The 13261-nt window shown below is 37.3% G+C and overlaps 1 protein-coding gene across 2 annotated transcripts in view; it reads left to right on the top strand.

The window, feature by feature from the left end:
- palmdb (palmdelphin b) overlaps positions 1-13261 on the top strand; it is a 57245-nt gene that overhangs the window by 11361 nt on the left and 32623 nt on the right. The window contains exons 3-7 of one of the 2 annotated variants that reach the window (XM_046371541.1): positions 1163-1243; positions 3683-3813; positions 9046-9160; positions 10695-10719; positions 12555-12665. In XM_046371541.1, coding sequence (XP_046227497.1) covers positions 1163-1243; positions 3683-3813; positions 9046-9160; positions 10695-10719; positions 12555-12665 — 463 coding nt within the window. The remainder of the gene's footprint in view (positions 1-1162; positions 1244-3682; positions 3814-9045; positions 9161-10694; positions 10720-12554; positions 12666-13261) is intronic. The other variant, XM_046371539.1, reaches the window with a different exon arrangement.

Genomic DNA, 13261 nt, shown 5'->3' on the forward strand with positions numbered 1-13261 from the left:
TATCAGCTGAAAGAGTGATCAACACAGTAATCTACTGAGGGAGAAGTGCAGGTTAATTAGCTAATTGGCATACCAATTGAAGCAAACTGGATGTCTTAAAAATGTACCTACAAATGTCATCATCATTCAGTTTGACTGCAAAATGCCACTGACCTTATTTTTCAACTCCATTGCTATGCACCCACCACTGAGAGATTTGGAGGAAGAGATTTTTCCTTATTGTGACAGTAGAACGTTAGTCATGAATGATATAAACTACCTCAACGTGACTCTAGCTGCAAAATCAATGAACAACAATGAACAAAATCTTTTTTTTTTTCCTACTGAGCCCTTTTGGAGGGCTGTCAAAGCATTACAAAGAATTTTGGATCTTCTGCCTGTATAATCTAATTCAGAAAACTGTCATTTCAGCTGTTATCTCCCCAGAAGCACGTTGGTTAGTTGACATTTCTTCCCCCTATGAAACTCCATCCGTCTGATAACTGGGTGGAAAACAAAACATTATAAGTAACAAGAGTCACTTGATTGGTAAGCCTCTAATGATCATGGTGCCAGTTGTCTCTGTGAAATGGTTTTTCAGGTCCAGACATTTTAGCAAAGTGACATCACTAAGTTTGACAGAGTCAGACACAGACAGAGACAGGACTATAAATACCAGTAGACGTCATCAGGGAGATCCCCTTTCACTAGGACTTAGTTCCACACTGATCCAAGATTCTAGAGCTAATTTTAGCTCACGATGACCACCCTCACTGTGACATCCACGAACCAACAACCAGCACACGTGTTGTGATGCTGAGTTACAGATTAAAGCCATTAAGAAGTGTGCTTGTCTATGATTATCCAGACAGGACAAACACTTTAAATGTCCAGCTGACAGTCTAACTGTATTTAAGATTATCTTATCTTCTTTTCTGCAGGAAGTGTTCATTGGTAGGGAAAGTTGTAGTGAACAGATGGACACACACACACACAGACACAAACAACAGGTACAATGGGTCAGGTCAAGAGGGATGAGTTGCTTTATTGCTATTCATGGCTGTTGCTGTCCAGCTGTCAGCTCAAGGTTGAAGTGTCAGCACTGGAAGACAACAGGTGGAATAGTTTCCATGTTGTAAGATGTTCACATGATGCAAATGTGTGTTTGATTTCCACTTCACAGGACAAAAGAAGAATCCAAGAGAGCATCGCCATGAAAAGGAGACAGATTGAAGAGGAGAAATTAAAACTCCAGTACATAAAGGTGCTTTTCACAATAATAACAGCAGCTATGCTACATCTGATGTGTTAAAATGCAGTCGTAACCTCTTATTACATCTGTTTAATAACACTGCGAAGTAAAAATGTGTCTCCAGCAGTCACTAAACAGAGAGTGAGGAACTTTGGAATGAAGATTTTAATTTACTGTCCAGTGCAGCAATATCTGTTTCATTTCTGTACAGACTCACACACAATGTATGAGAAGGCCACATCTTATTTTCACTGATATTAACTGGCGTCCCCCTGCAGTAGCGTTATATAACTTCTAATATTGTTCTTATTCTCCCTTACAGTTATTTTTCACTGCAGCACAAATGAAAGATTTGGATTTTTTTTTTATTTTTTTTTAAACTACATTACTGTCAGAGTCAGCCTTTTATGGCCCACTGCCTTGTTTTAAATGCAGCATTTCTCAGCCATTTGAACTCATGTTAAGGAGGGAGAATTAAGTTGCTCCAAACTGATATTTTCAAACTGGGGTTGCATTCCAAATTTTTTTGACCTTTACTATGTACTCCATCTGCCCATAAAGTACATGTTGTGGTATGAAGTACTCATACAGTTGGGACACCTTGTCATTACATAATGCCATGAAATTTGGCCCTCTTGCTCATACATCTATCACTGTCTGTATATAGCTCACATGTGAAGGTACTCAGTGTACACAGTTGCACACGAGTCACAAAAAATATGTAACATTTCTGTCAGTAAGCTGTCGTCTGTCAGTCTGTCAGTGTTCTCTTGGTGTCTACTGATGTGACACATCTGCTGCATAGGAGGATTGTGGGTCAGAACAGCCACAAAAGCATGCTGGTTTGCACACTGCAAAACATGTCTGATAGCAGTAGGACATCCTGGTATTTTTGACATACTGCATTTGACATAATTTGTATTGTATATAAAGATACAGTCAACACTCAGTACAACCTTCCACTGGGGGATGACCCCCCCCCCCCCCACTGGAAGGCTACGGTAACGTTCATAAGCCCCTGCCTCTTTCATGTTACTAAATCAAACATGGGTAAAACTTGAAACTCAAAGTACACACCATACCATTTTTTTTTACCAAATATGAGTTATGCTTACAGTGATTAAGTTTTCATTTTTCTGGCACATCTAGTTTTTGTTTTTTTTTTTTGTTTGTTTTGTTTTTTTTGTTTGTTTGTTTTTTAAAATTTACTTTATTGAATTGAATTTACGTTGTTAATCCCAAACTGGTGAATTACTTCTCTGCATTTAACCTATCACTAATTGAAACACACACACATGCAGTGAAACACACAGGAGCAGTGGGCAGCAACTATCAAGCACCCTTGCTCAAGGGCACATCAGCCAGCTAATCAGAATCAGAATCAGAAAGACTTTATTGCCATTGTAAGTGAAGAGGTTTCACATTACTAGGAATTTGTCTTAGTGATTGGTGCATACATAGAACATAACAGTAACATATAATAGAAGAATAAAATAAAATAAGGTAACACAAAATAAAATAAGATAAGTAAAATAAATATGTTTCTGGAGGTAGTCTAAAAGTGAGGTAGTGCAGGGTGGAGTATAGTGCAAGTGGGTGAAAATGACATGAGCAAAAATCAGTTACTAAAGTGATGGGGGGATGGGGACATTATCACTCCACCACACCCAAATTTTTTCTCCCTGTCTGGTGGGGCCATCGAACCAGCGAGCTTTGGATCACAAGCCACTTCTCCAAGTCATATAATTAGTTTTAATTAGTTATTTGATGCTAAGTTATGCTAAGTTATTTTGATGCTACAAAAAGTGGTTGAAAAGTCATGATTGAAGTGTTGTCAGTGTTAGCATTAAACACAGAACAGTTATTTTATGTAAAGCTGTGTATGAGCAGCTCTTCTGGGCAGGAAGAGGTGTTTCTAATATTCTGTTTTCATAATTGGAGAACTGGCTATGGGAAGGTATTGTGTGAATCTGGCTTCATAATGTATGCAGTCACATCCCAAGAAAATTGCAAAAGATATGAACATTTTGTTTTGCATGTATATATTATATCAAAGCAAATATCATAGCAAATAAGACATTATTATGATGGAAGTGGTCAGGTTTAACAAGTGGCAAAGTGATTAAAAGTGACATTAGTATGCTGGCAATTACTGAAATCATTTTTCATCTATCTTGGTGGTTGGACAGTAACAAGAATGTGTTGAGACTTTGGTGTAGTAGTATACTTACTGTATACTAAACTCTAAACTCAAGTGGCATCTGGTGGAGAAGTGGAGACTGATAAGGTCTGAATGGTGCAGAGCTTAAGGGAACAGAGAGGCGCTGAGGGTGAAGGTGTGGAGGTGAAAAAACAAAGAAAAATTCAAATATATATAAATAAATGCTGAATTAAACTGAAATAATGTTTGCAGCTCAAAGTGTGGTTCCTGTGTGTTGGTGTATTTGGCAGAAAAAAGCCCTGAGGGAGCAGTGGCTGATGGACGGTCTGAGTCAGCAGTCGGAGGAGGAACAGGAGGCCATGAGGCTTCAGGCTCAGGATGAACAGCAGCAGAGTGATCAGCTGCAGAGCAACATCTTCAGGTAACTTAAAGCTGAAAGTACCTGGGAGCTGCAATAGATCCCGCTGTACACCTGATCCAGCTGGATACAACGGGCAGAGCAGGCAGAAGTAACAAATCACATGTGTGGAGACTTTGGTATTTCTATCAGGTTCACTGAAATGTCTGGAGAAAATGGCTTGCTGCAAAATAAAATAGTAACAAACTTTAAAGTCACTCAGGTTAAACTGTGAAATGCAAAATGAATTAAATGTAAGAAGAGTGATGTTGACAAGATCTCACTTTTCTTTCTGTTTTTCCGGGCAGTTGTTGTGCCCATTGCCTTTGAACTCCTCTATATTATACAACCACTGAAATCTCACCAGACAAACTGACAAAAGTCTAAATGAATAAGCAAACTAACACAGTAATTTAAATAATTTCACGGAACACTTTATACATGCTTTATGTTTTCCTCCTGTCACATCCTGTCACAAGAGCATAGGTTAAGTTCTCAAAGAAAAAATATATATTTATACATTTCTACACTTACTGTATATCAATTCGGCAAATAACAAATTACAATCAGCATCATGTTGTGATTTCCATAATAATGACAAACTATGATTGCTCAGCCGATTGACTGACTCACATGAGGAGTGGGGAGAGATGAAATACAGGAACTGAAATGTTCCCAGTGATAGAGCAGAACCCCAACTGATGTTAAATCTATTTTCCTCTGAAGCTTACAGTATGTAGTGGACCTCAGATTTTTGACTGTTACATCACAGTTAGACAGGGGCCTGAGCATTTAGGGGGCAGCCGTGGCCTAGAGGTTGGAGAAGCGGCTCGTGATCGGAAGGTCGCTGGTTCGATTCCCCCAAAGCAATTTCCCAGCTTGGGATTAATAAAGTAAATTAAAATTAAAATAAATTAATCCCAGGCTGGGAAATTACTTCTCTGCATTTAACCCATCACTGATTGAAACACACACACATGCAACATGCAGTGAAACACACAGGAGCAGTGGGCTGCATCAAGCACCCGAGGAGCAAACGGGGGGCTAAGTGCCTTGCTCAAGGGTAGCTGGAGGGGTGGGGATTTTTTCAACCTTTCGATCACAAGCCAATTCTCCAACCTCTAGGCCACAGCTTCCCCCCAAATCTGACTGAACTGAACTTTCAAATAAAAGAAGATACATACTATACAGGCTTTTATTGTTGGAGATGTACTGTTTATTAAGGTGTATATGCCAAAAAGAATGGCTGTGATTATGTTTACACATTCAATACTTACTGAATATGTTCAATTCCACTTTGACTCAGCCAAGGTGTCAAATCATTGCAGACTGTAGTTCCTCCTGCAGCTGCCTGAATCTTTAGAAGGTCTTCCCTTTGAGAGGACAGGAAGTCTTTGTGCTTTGAACTATCACTCGTTCACTTGTTGACCTCAAGGCTTTTACTGTATCTGTGTGTATTTGGTCCACACTGAGGAGTAATGAGGGATTAGCACCAGACTGTTTCACCTGAAGTCCCTGTCAGCAGCCTTTGTGACACTCAAAGCCCAGACTGTTAACCTTCGCTGTATTACGTAATCGATCCACTGAGCCATGGCTTAGCGTTCATGCATAAGAAGAACACACCCTCTGCACTCATACAAACCATGGCTCTGTTGTGAGGAATTCCTTTAAACACTGGCCTGCGAAGCACGAAGGAAACATTTTTCAAATTTCAAAATTGGAACCAGCTCTCTGTTTTTCTTTAAGACTTTTATTTGTTTACGTTATAACTACATGGTTTAGGCTGGGAGCGGAGCTTTAGAGTGTAATTATTACTTTAAATATTTATTTATAATCACAGCATAAAAATAATTCTTTTGTAAATGATTATTTTGAATAGGAATGCTTATTTTCAATGAATATTGAGGGATCGTCATCAAAAAATAAATAAATAAAAATCTTGTAGTGACATCTACATGTGTCCATACGATAAACAATACCTGCATGTGTCTTTGCTGTAGAACAAGGGCTCCATGGGTGACCTGCTCCTTGCCATGACTCAAAGTGTTCATAGCTTGTCGTGAGATGCATGCTTGTTAAAGCAGGGGGCAGCAACACCTCCACCCAAAACAGATGACGTGGGCACAGGATGTCTCTACTCTCATTCTCATTTGTACTCATTTAGAAACCATAGTAAGGCACAGTGCGTAAAAGCAAAGAGATTGTGCTAAAATATGACTTTGGTAAGAGTGAAAGTCATCCATATCATCTATAGTCATAGTATTTAAGTATCAAGACAACAAGTAAAACTAAATTACATGTGTGTATATACTGTATACTTGAGGTGGACTATAGGAATCGGTGATTTGTTTGCTGATAAAGTAGTTTAAAAATGTGCTCCTTCAGTACTGATGCAGCATACAATCTGCAAAGTAAGTATTATGCCAAACTAAAGTTCTAATAGATGCAGTGGAATAAAAAAAGTACAGTATTTGCCTCGAGAATGGAGTGGAGTAAACTTTCAAAGAAGCAGAAAATGGAAATACTCATGTGAAGTACAAGTACTTCAAAATTGTACTTAAGCACGCTTGCATGAATGGACATAGTTACATTCCATCACTGATGACTCATATCACATTAGTATGCTTATGTACATCCTGGAATATGATTAATCAATCAGACACAGCAGAGCAGTTAAAAGTGCCATCTGCTGTGCTTGTATTCTACTCTTTTTTTCCTTTGGCACTTCATTAAAACCTGTGTGACATTGTGATCCCACAGTAATCCCCCCCGAATACTGTTGTACAAGCTGAATGTTTTTCCTCCTGTCTCTACCTGTTAATCATTATTCATAACATGCAGTCAATTTACAGTCTAGTAATACTAATAATTCTTATAATAAGTTATTTCTACAAGAGCTTTCTGTGACACCGGGGAACATAAATACAAACGTAAGAAGAATTAAGCTGCAGAATGACTTGCAGTCAGTTAGCAGAATTTAATTTCCCTTGTTGTGACTATGTAGCACTGATGATGCAGGATTACATTGTCAAAAACTGTCAAATTACACTTTTTACCTTTCAGTCTGTAATATTTTTTTAAAATATTTATATTTTTGTAAAAAGTCAGTGTGTTTATTTATTTATCTTGGTCTTTACCGGACATAAGCTAACTTGACTTTATGTTGTAGCTTAAAAGAAGAATGACTTATTGTTATATTTCCAATTCAAGATGCTGGTGAAATAGCTAATGTGGAATGTTATTTCCTGTCACTTGATTTTATTTTCATTTGAAGATCCAACTGCAGCATTTCATGCTATTTGACTGGGCCTTAAACCTGCCTATAAACCTAACCAAACCTTAACCATGCTTCTATGTCATGAAGTAGATATGCATTTTTCAATAGTGACTAAAAAAAATTTAATAAAATAAAAATGGAAATGCACAAATAGCTGATGTTGTCAGATTAGAAAACACTTGTATGTGATTTTCTAAAAGGCAGAGCAAAAATATCTAAAATATAATGTAATATGCCGTTGATTTTGGAGGACAGGAATCAGTTTCACATGACATATCATAAAACAAACAAAAAAAAACTTAAGATAAAGTTGGCTTTGTCTGGATTTTTCAAGTGGATCATGCAGTCTGACCTCTCCTTTAATATGATTTGACAAGTGGAAAGATTTTCCAGTATTCTGTGTATGACCCATGTATGGATTGTATATGGCTTGTCATCGTATGACAGAACTTCCAGGTTTTAATCAGATGACAACTATTGATGAAGAAATGTTGCGAAATAAAGGAAATGGACACTAAATTAAGATTTTTTTTTCTTTTTTTGTCATACTCTTTATCTGATTTCTGGCTTTGTAAATCTGTAAAACGTTTACCAGTACACAGATTACAGCATCTCACTTGACGTGGAGCAAGTATATTCGATATATTAAAGGTGCTTATCCACTGAGAACTACTCTCAGGTCTGAATCAACTTGTTCTCTGAGGGAGAGTAAACGAACATCTAATACTAGTTGATGTTTGAGCAGGATTGAACTAGTCATCGTATTGGATTAGATTTTATTGCTGTATCCTGGGTGCTTTGTCTGCTGAGCTGGTTCAAAGCTACTATTGATCACTGCTATTTATGAAAAGTCTCCTCATAATGCCTATTTGTTTCTAAACAGGATTTAAATGGTTTTAAACACAGTAAAGAAACAAATAAATATACTAGTAAAATTACAGAGACCCAGAACCTGAACCCCTGAGCAAGCAGACAGTGGCAAGGAAAAACTCCCTTTTAACAGGAAGAAACCTTGAGCAGGACCCGACTCACAAGGGACAACTATCCTGCTGATAGTTGGCTGCAGTTCAACATGTAGATCTGGATGGAGAGAGACCTGATACAGAGAAAGAAAGAAAGGGAGGGATTCAATTCAAAAAAATTCAAAAACTGCACTACAGAAGCGGCATGAGGCCAGCAATCAACGACCAGGTGCTCTTTTTATTGTTGCTGGTGCTTTTACTTACTTTACTAACCGTTCAACTTAAATTTCATTTCGGCCTATCAGACTGCATTTCTCTGCGTGTCCCACTAACTTACTCAAAGGTGATAGTAGGGAGAAAAAGAGCTACAACAAATCTATAGGACTGGTTGGGAAAGTGAGGGAGGATGATGAGAATCAATGTGAATAAAGCTTCTAGAAGTGAAGCTCCTTGGCCCTGTACTAAACCATGTGCCAGTGAGCTAGCTCCTGTTATTACTGACATTTTTAACATATGACTGTTGCAGAACAGTGTTGCCACCTGCTTCAAACAGTCATCATCATCCCTGTGCTTAAGTAATCTGCAGTGACTAGTCCCAATGATTATACTGTATAAAATATGGATGGAATTTCCTGGTCTGATACTACCAAAATCCCTTAAACTTGCATTCGTTCTAACCACCAGTAGGAGGTGATTCCACCAGTTTAAAAAAAATTTAAATGCATGTAATCTTAAAAAATAAAGAACAATACCTCATCAACTAAATTCATTTTTGCATTTTGCATCGCATTGCATTGCATTGCATTGCATTGTATTCTGTTTTTATTTGCATCTTACACAGTATGCCAGCTCACAATTTGAGTCGTTCATCATGAGTAAACACAGCAATACTACCCAGAATACTATGTGTACTATGTTCAGAAAGCACTGAAGCAAAAGCGTTGTTTAAGAACTGCTGAAAATGCTGCTCAGCTGAGTGTTTGTCTTATTAACACAGTTCATTACTCTCTTGTACAGAATAGAGAAAGAGATTGAGGCACTGGAAACACAAGAGCTCAACATATCTGCCAATGAAGAAGTAGTTCTGAAGCGGTTAAAAGAGGTGGAGAGGACGGCCGAGGACATTATCAAGGTAGGCTCAAATAAACCGGCGGCCATTTAATACCATGTTTGTTTTCCTGGCTCTTATGCTGTGTGTTGCTTGCTGATTAATTCTGCTATGATATGCAACTTTTCACCCTGAAGCAATGAAGCATGATGAAATCTAATGATGCCTTAGATTAAAAAAAAAAAAAAAAAAAAAAAAATCACTTGAAAATCACTGATTCCTGATGTGATAATAAAGTGAAGTCAAGACATGGATCTGTATAGTTAAAACAATGGTCCTAAAAGATATACTGATGAAGCACTGCAGCTGCCTTAGCGGACATTCTGAAGTTGTTTGTTTGAGGTTGTTGTTAAAGTTTGTTGATAAGTTTGATTTGCATCACTGCTTTCAGCTATGACATTTGTTCTTTTGTCACAGTGAATAAATCACTCAATATTAACCACATTTTAATACTGATCTGTGTAATGTGTAGCTTCCCTGGTGCTCTGTAGAGAACATATCTCTATAAAAGCTGATTCACTAACCAACGCATAAGATCAAAATGTAATAATCAAACACATCTCATGAAGTGCTGTGTTGACCTGCAGTAACTTTTAACCTGCAGTGATGTGGAAGTAACCCTTCAAACATTAACAGTACGAACACATGGGTTAGGTGACCTGGCAGCTCTAAATGGCATGTAGGTGTGAATGTGAACGGTGTGCTATTGGCAGGTATTTCTGCCTGCTGGTGCTTCAAGTCAATGAAAGACAGTGAAATGCAGTCCAGGATTGTTACTGAATAACAAGCGAGTATGAATCTATATTCATATCTGTCAGTGTCATTTGTGTAGTGTCATTATTGTTCTAAATGTTTGTGTGTGCACCTATTAGTATGGAATTAGTATGTAATATGGAATTAGGACACACCAATTTCCACCAAATATAGTTGTACCTTTTTGTGCATTTGCTCTTTCAAACAATACATTTTCATTTTTTTTAAAACACACTTCAGTCTGGATCTGGAAAACCAGACAAAAATAAAAACAAAAACTAATCAGCCCAGTGTTTCTGTCTAAATATTCAGGTGCCAGGCATACTCAAAACTCTCACATAATGTTTTAGTGTACACCAAAGAAAAAAAGAAAAATGCAACAAATGTGCTTTTTGTTCCCATTTTTCGCAAGTTGAATTTAATTCTGTTTTCTAATAAGGTCTAGTGCTTTCTCTGAAAATACTATAACAAATTCAAATGTTTTAATCACTTACATGTGGCCTGTGGCTCTTCCTCTAATCTCACTAACCGAGGACCGTGTGGGCGTGCTTTGGTTCACAAGACACTGTTGTGAGTGAATGAGGTGGCAGGTAAATTGAGTGCTCATGGTGGGCGTGCAGTGTACAAGGACTAATGTGCATGAATATGCTTTGTTGTTGCTGTCTGCGTTTAACTCTAAAGACACAGCGAAATAGCTGTGACTTTACTGTGATACTAAACACCACTGATCTGTAGCTCTGCTGTGATGGTGACTTCCTGCCTTTCTCATCACTTTGACCCTCAACCACTCTGTCTTCACATGTAGGAGCTAAACGCAGAGTTCCAGCCAGGTAAACACCTTTGTAGAATTTTGTTGTGTCGTGATTGGTTAAATAGTTACTTAACATTTCTTTATATTTCTTTGCATCAGTATTTTCTTTGTATTGTGAAAACTAAAATAATATCATTCTATTAACATATTAAAAGATCTGACATTATTTTACATTTTATACACTTTTAATGTTATAAACCTATAATATGTGTAACATATTATTTTATCACATAATTGTTAAAGCTTTATAATCATATATTTTAATCTATTGTTAATATACTAACATTTTTAACCTTTATTGCTTACCATTCAAACATGGACAGCGTAAGTGTTCCTAATTATTTTAAGCCTGTAAATGTTAAATCACTTTGTTTATTTTTATTATACCAAGATAATGATTTAAATATTTAGTTGTCTTGAAATAATAATAACAATAATAATAACAATTTTGCAGTAAGGGAAATGTTAATTATTTTTGCTCTTGTCTCTTCTGAGGCTGAGTTCGAGAGACCATAAAGACCATGTTTTAAGATAAATGATAAAGAAATGATAACCACACAAAACCATGTTTCACGTCTGTAGACAGAAATTAAAGGACCAATGCAACATTTCCTTCATTTGTGAGATGTCCAGATGAATATCAGTCTCATGTCTCTGGAGTCAGGATGACTGGTGGAAGAGGGAAACTGACCAAAGTTATATACAAGCACGTTTAAAGCCCAATAATCAACGTGTTGCATTTTTATTCAGTTCATATACATTGTACAAACAAAAATGTAAAAATACATCAGTTTTACAATACAATATGTGACTAGCTTTAAATATTTTGGTAGGTGTAATTTTTAACTTTAGACAGAACTAGCTATGCTTTATGTTAGGCTTCATCCTGACTCCGTTACTGTGCATCCCACTGTTTTTCTTGCAAGACCCACCACACTCTTCCTCTGATTGACTGCCTTTGATTGTCTTGTGTTAACAGTTTGAATAAAACACAGAGGCTGTCTTATGTGTAGCTGTGGTTCTGTCTGTAACAGCCAGCGGTCGGTCTGTTTAACAACCGAACTTCATCCTCTCTGTCCTGTCTACCTCTTCTTCCCCCCCCTTCACCCAGCCGACTATCAGCAGGATGGTTCTCCCTTGTGAGTTGGGTCCTGCTCAAGGTTTCTTCCTGTTAAAAGGGAGTTTTTCCTTGTCACTGTCTGCTTGCTCAGGGGTTCAGGCTCTGGGTCTCTGTAAAGCACCTAGAGACAATTTTGATTGCATAAGGTGCTATATAAATAAATTGAATTGAATTGAATTGAATTGAATTGAACTACAACTTAAAATCCACTGTATCTCCACCACTGCTGGCTGTTTGCTTTACAAAACAACCACAGATTGCAGACTCTATGTTTGACTGTTAACTTGTAGTCCTTCAAAATGAATGATTCCCATCACTCAACCTTCTGATAAACAGTAATGAGGTTAGGGTCAGGGTAAGAATATCAGAATAAGCTAATCAAAGGCAGAATAGAAGAAATTAGCCACTCAGAAGTATGAGTAGAAGAAGTATGTCTTGCAAGAAAAGCACTGGCATCCATAATAACTCATCCTGACTCTGTGCTGAATTTGCAGTAATGAGGTTGATATCAGTGTTTTCATCTCACTCTCACAATGAAAGCGAAAAAATATATTTCTGAAAGTTTTGAATTACGCAGTTAATGTCTTGGAATAACGGTCTTAAAAACACAGCATAAGTATAATTTGTTATGTTGTAATTACAAATATAAAGGATCATAATCCATACCATAATGATGGTTTGACACCTCGGTGTGACAGGATCCTTAAATATAGAATGGTGTGTTTTCTTCTCAGATCTGACACATCATGACACTTCGCCTCTTCTGGATATTGCATCATTCATTTCAGTGTCACCAGCAAAAACACCTCCTACACGTGAGCCTGGTAGTGAAGACCCAAAGAAAGGTACATCATATAACTAGTGCATATGCTGACAAACAGTTTCTGACACACAACAGGATAGAAAAGAAGTATAATTCAAACTGTGGACAGATTTTGGATGCTCACCAGCACTTTCACAGCTCAGATCCATTTTGTGTTCATGAGGCATATCGGTCTACATGACTAGCTGCTCTGACTGAGAACGCCTCCTGGTTCCATTATGCTATTTTAAAAACTGTAATTTTATATTTCAGCATGATGCAAATTATGAAGCAATTAGATTTCACTGTGGGGAACATTTTCGTGCTTACCATTTTAAAGTTTTGCTGAAGTCATACATTAGAGAAAATAAAGTTTTTATCACAGGGAAGACTGGAGCACACATTGATTTGGAGCAATCAATAGTACCAACAGACTTAAATTTTGTTTTTTAAGAGAATAAGTTGAACAGGTATGAGATAACTGATCCAGTATACCACACCTCATTTAGTTTAAGAGAGAAATCTTTTCCATTATAAGGATGTAGAAGTATAAGAAGCATAATTACTGCATTACAAATGCATCATTTATTAGAGGAAACATGACAATATGGAAACACATAGTATGTATCCTCTACCATT

This window comes from Scatophagus argus, chromosome 18 (assembly GCF_020382885.2).
Source record: "Scatophagus argus isolate fScaArg1 chromosome 18, fScaArg1.pri, whole genome shotgun sequence".
NCBI classification, from domain to species: domain Eukaryota; kingdom Metazoa; phylum Chordata; class Actinopteri; family Scatophagidae; genus Scatophagus; species Scatophagus argus.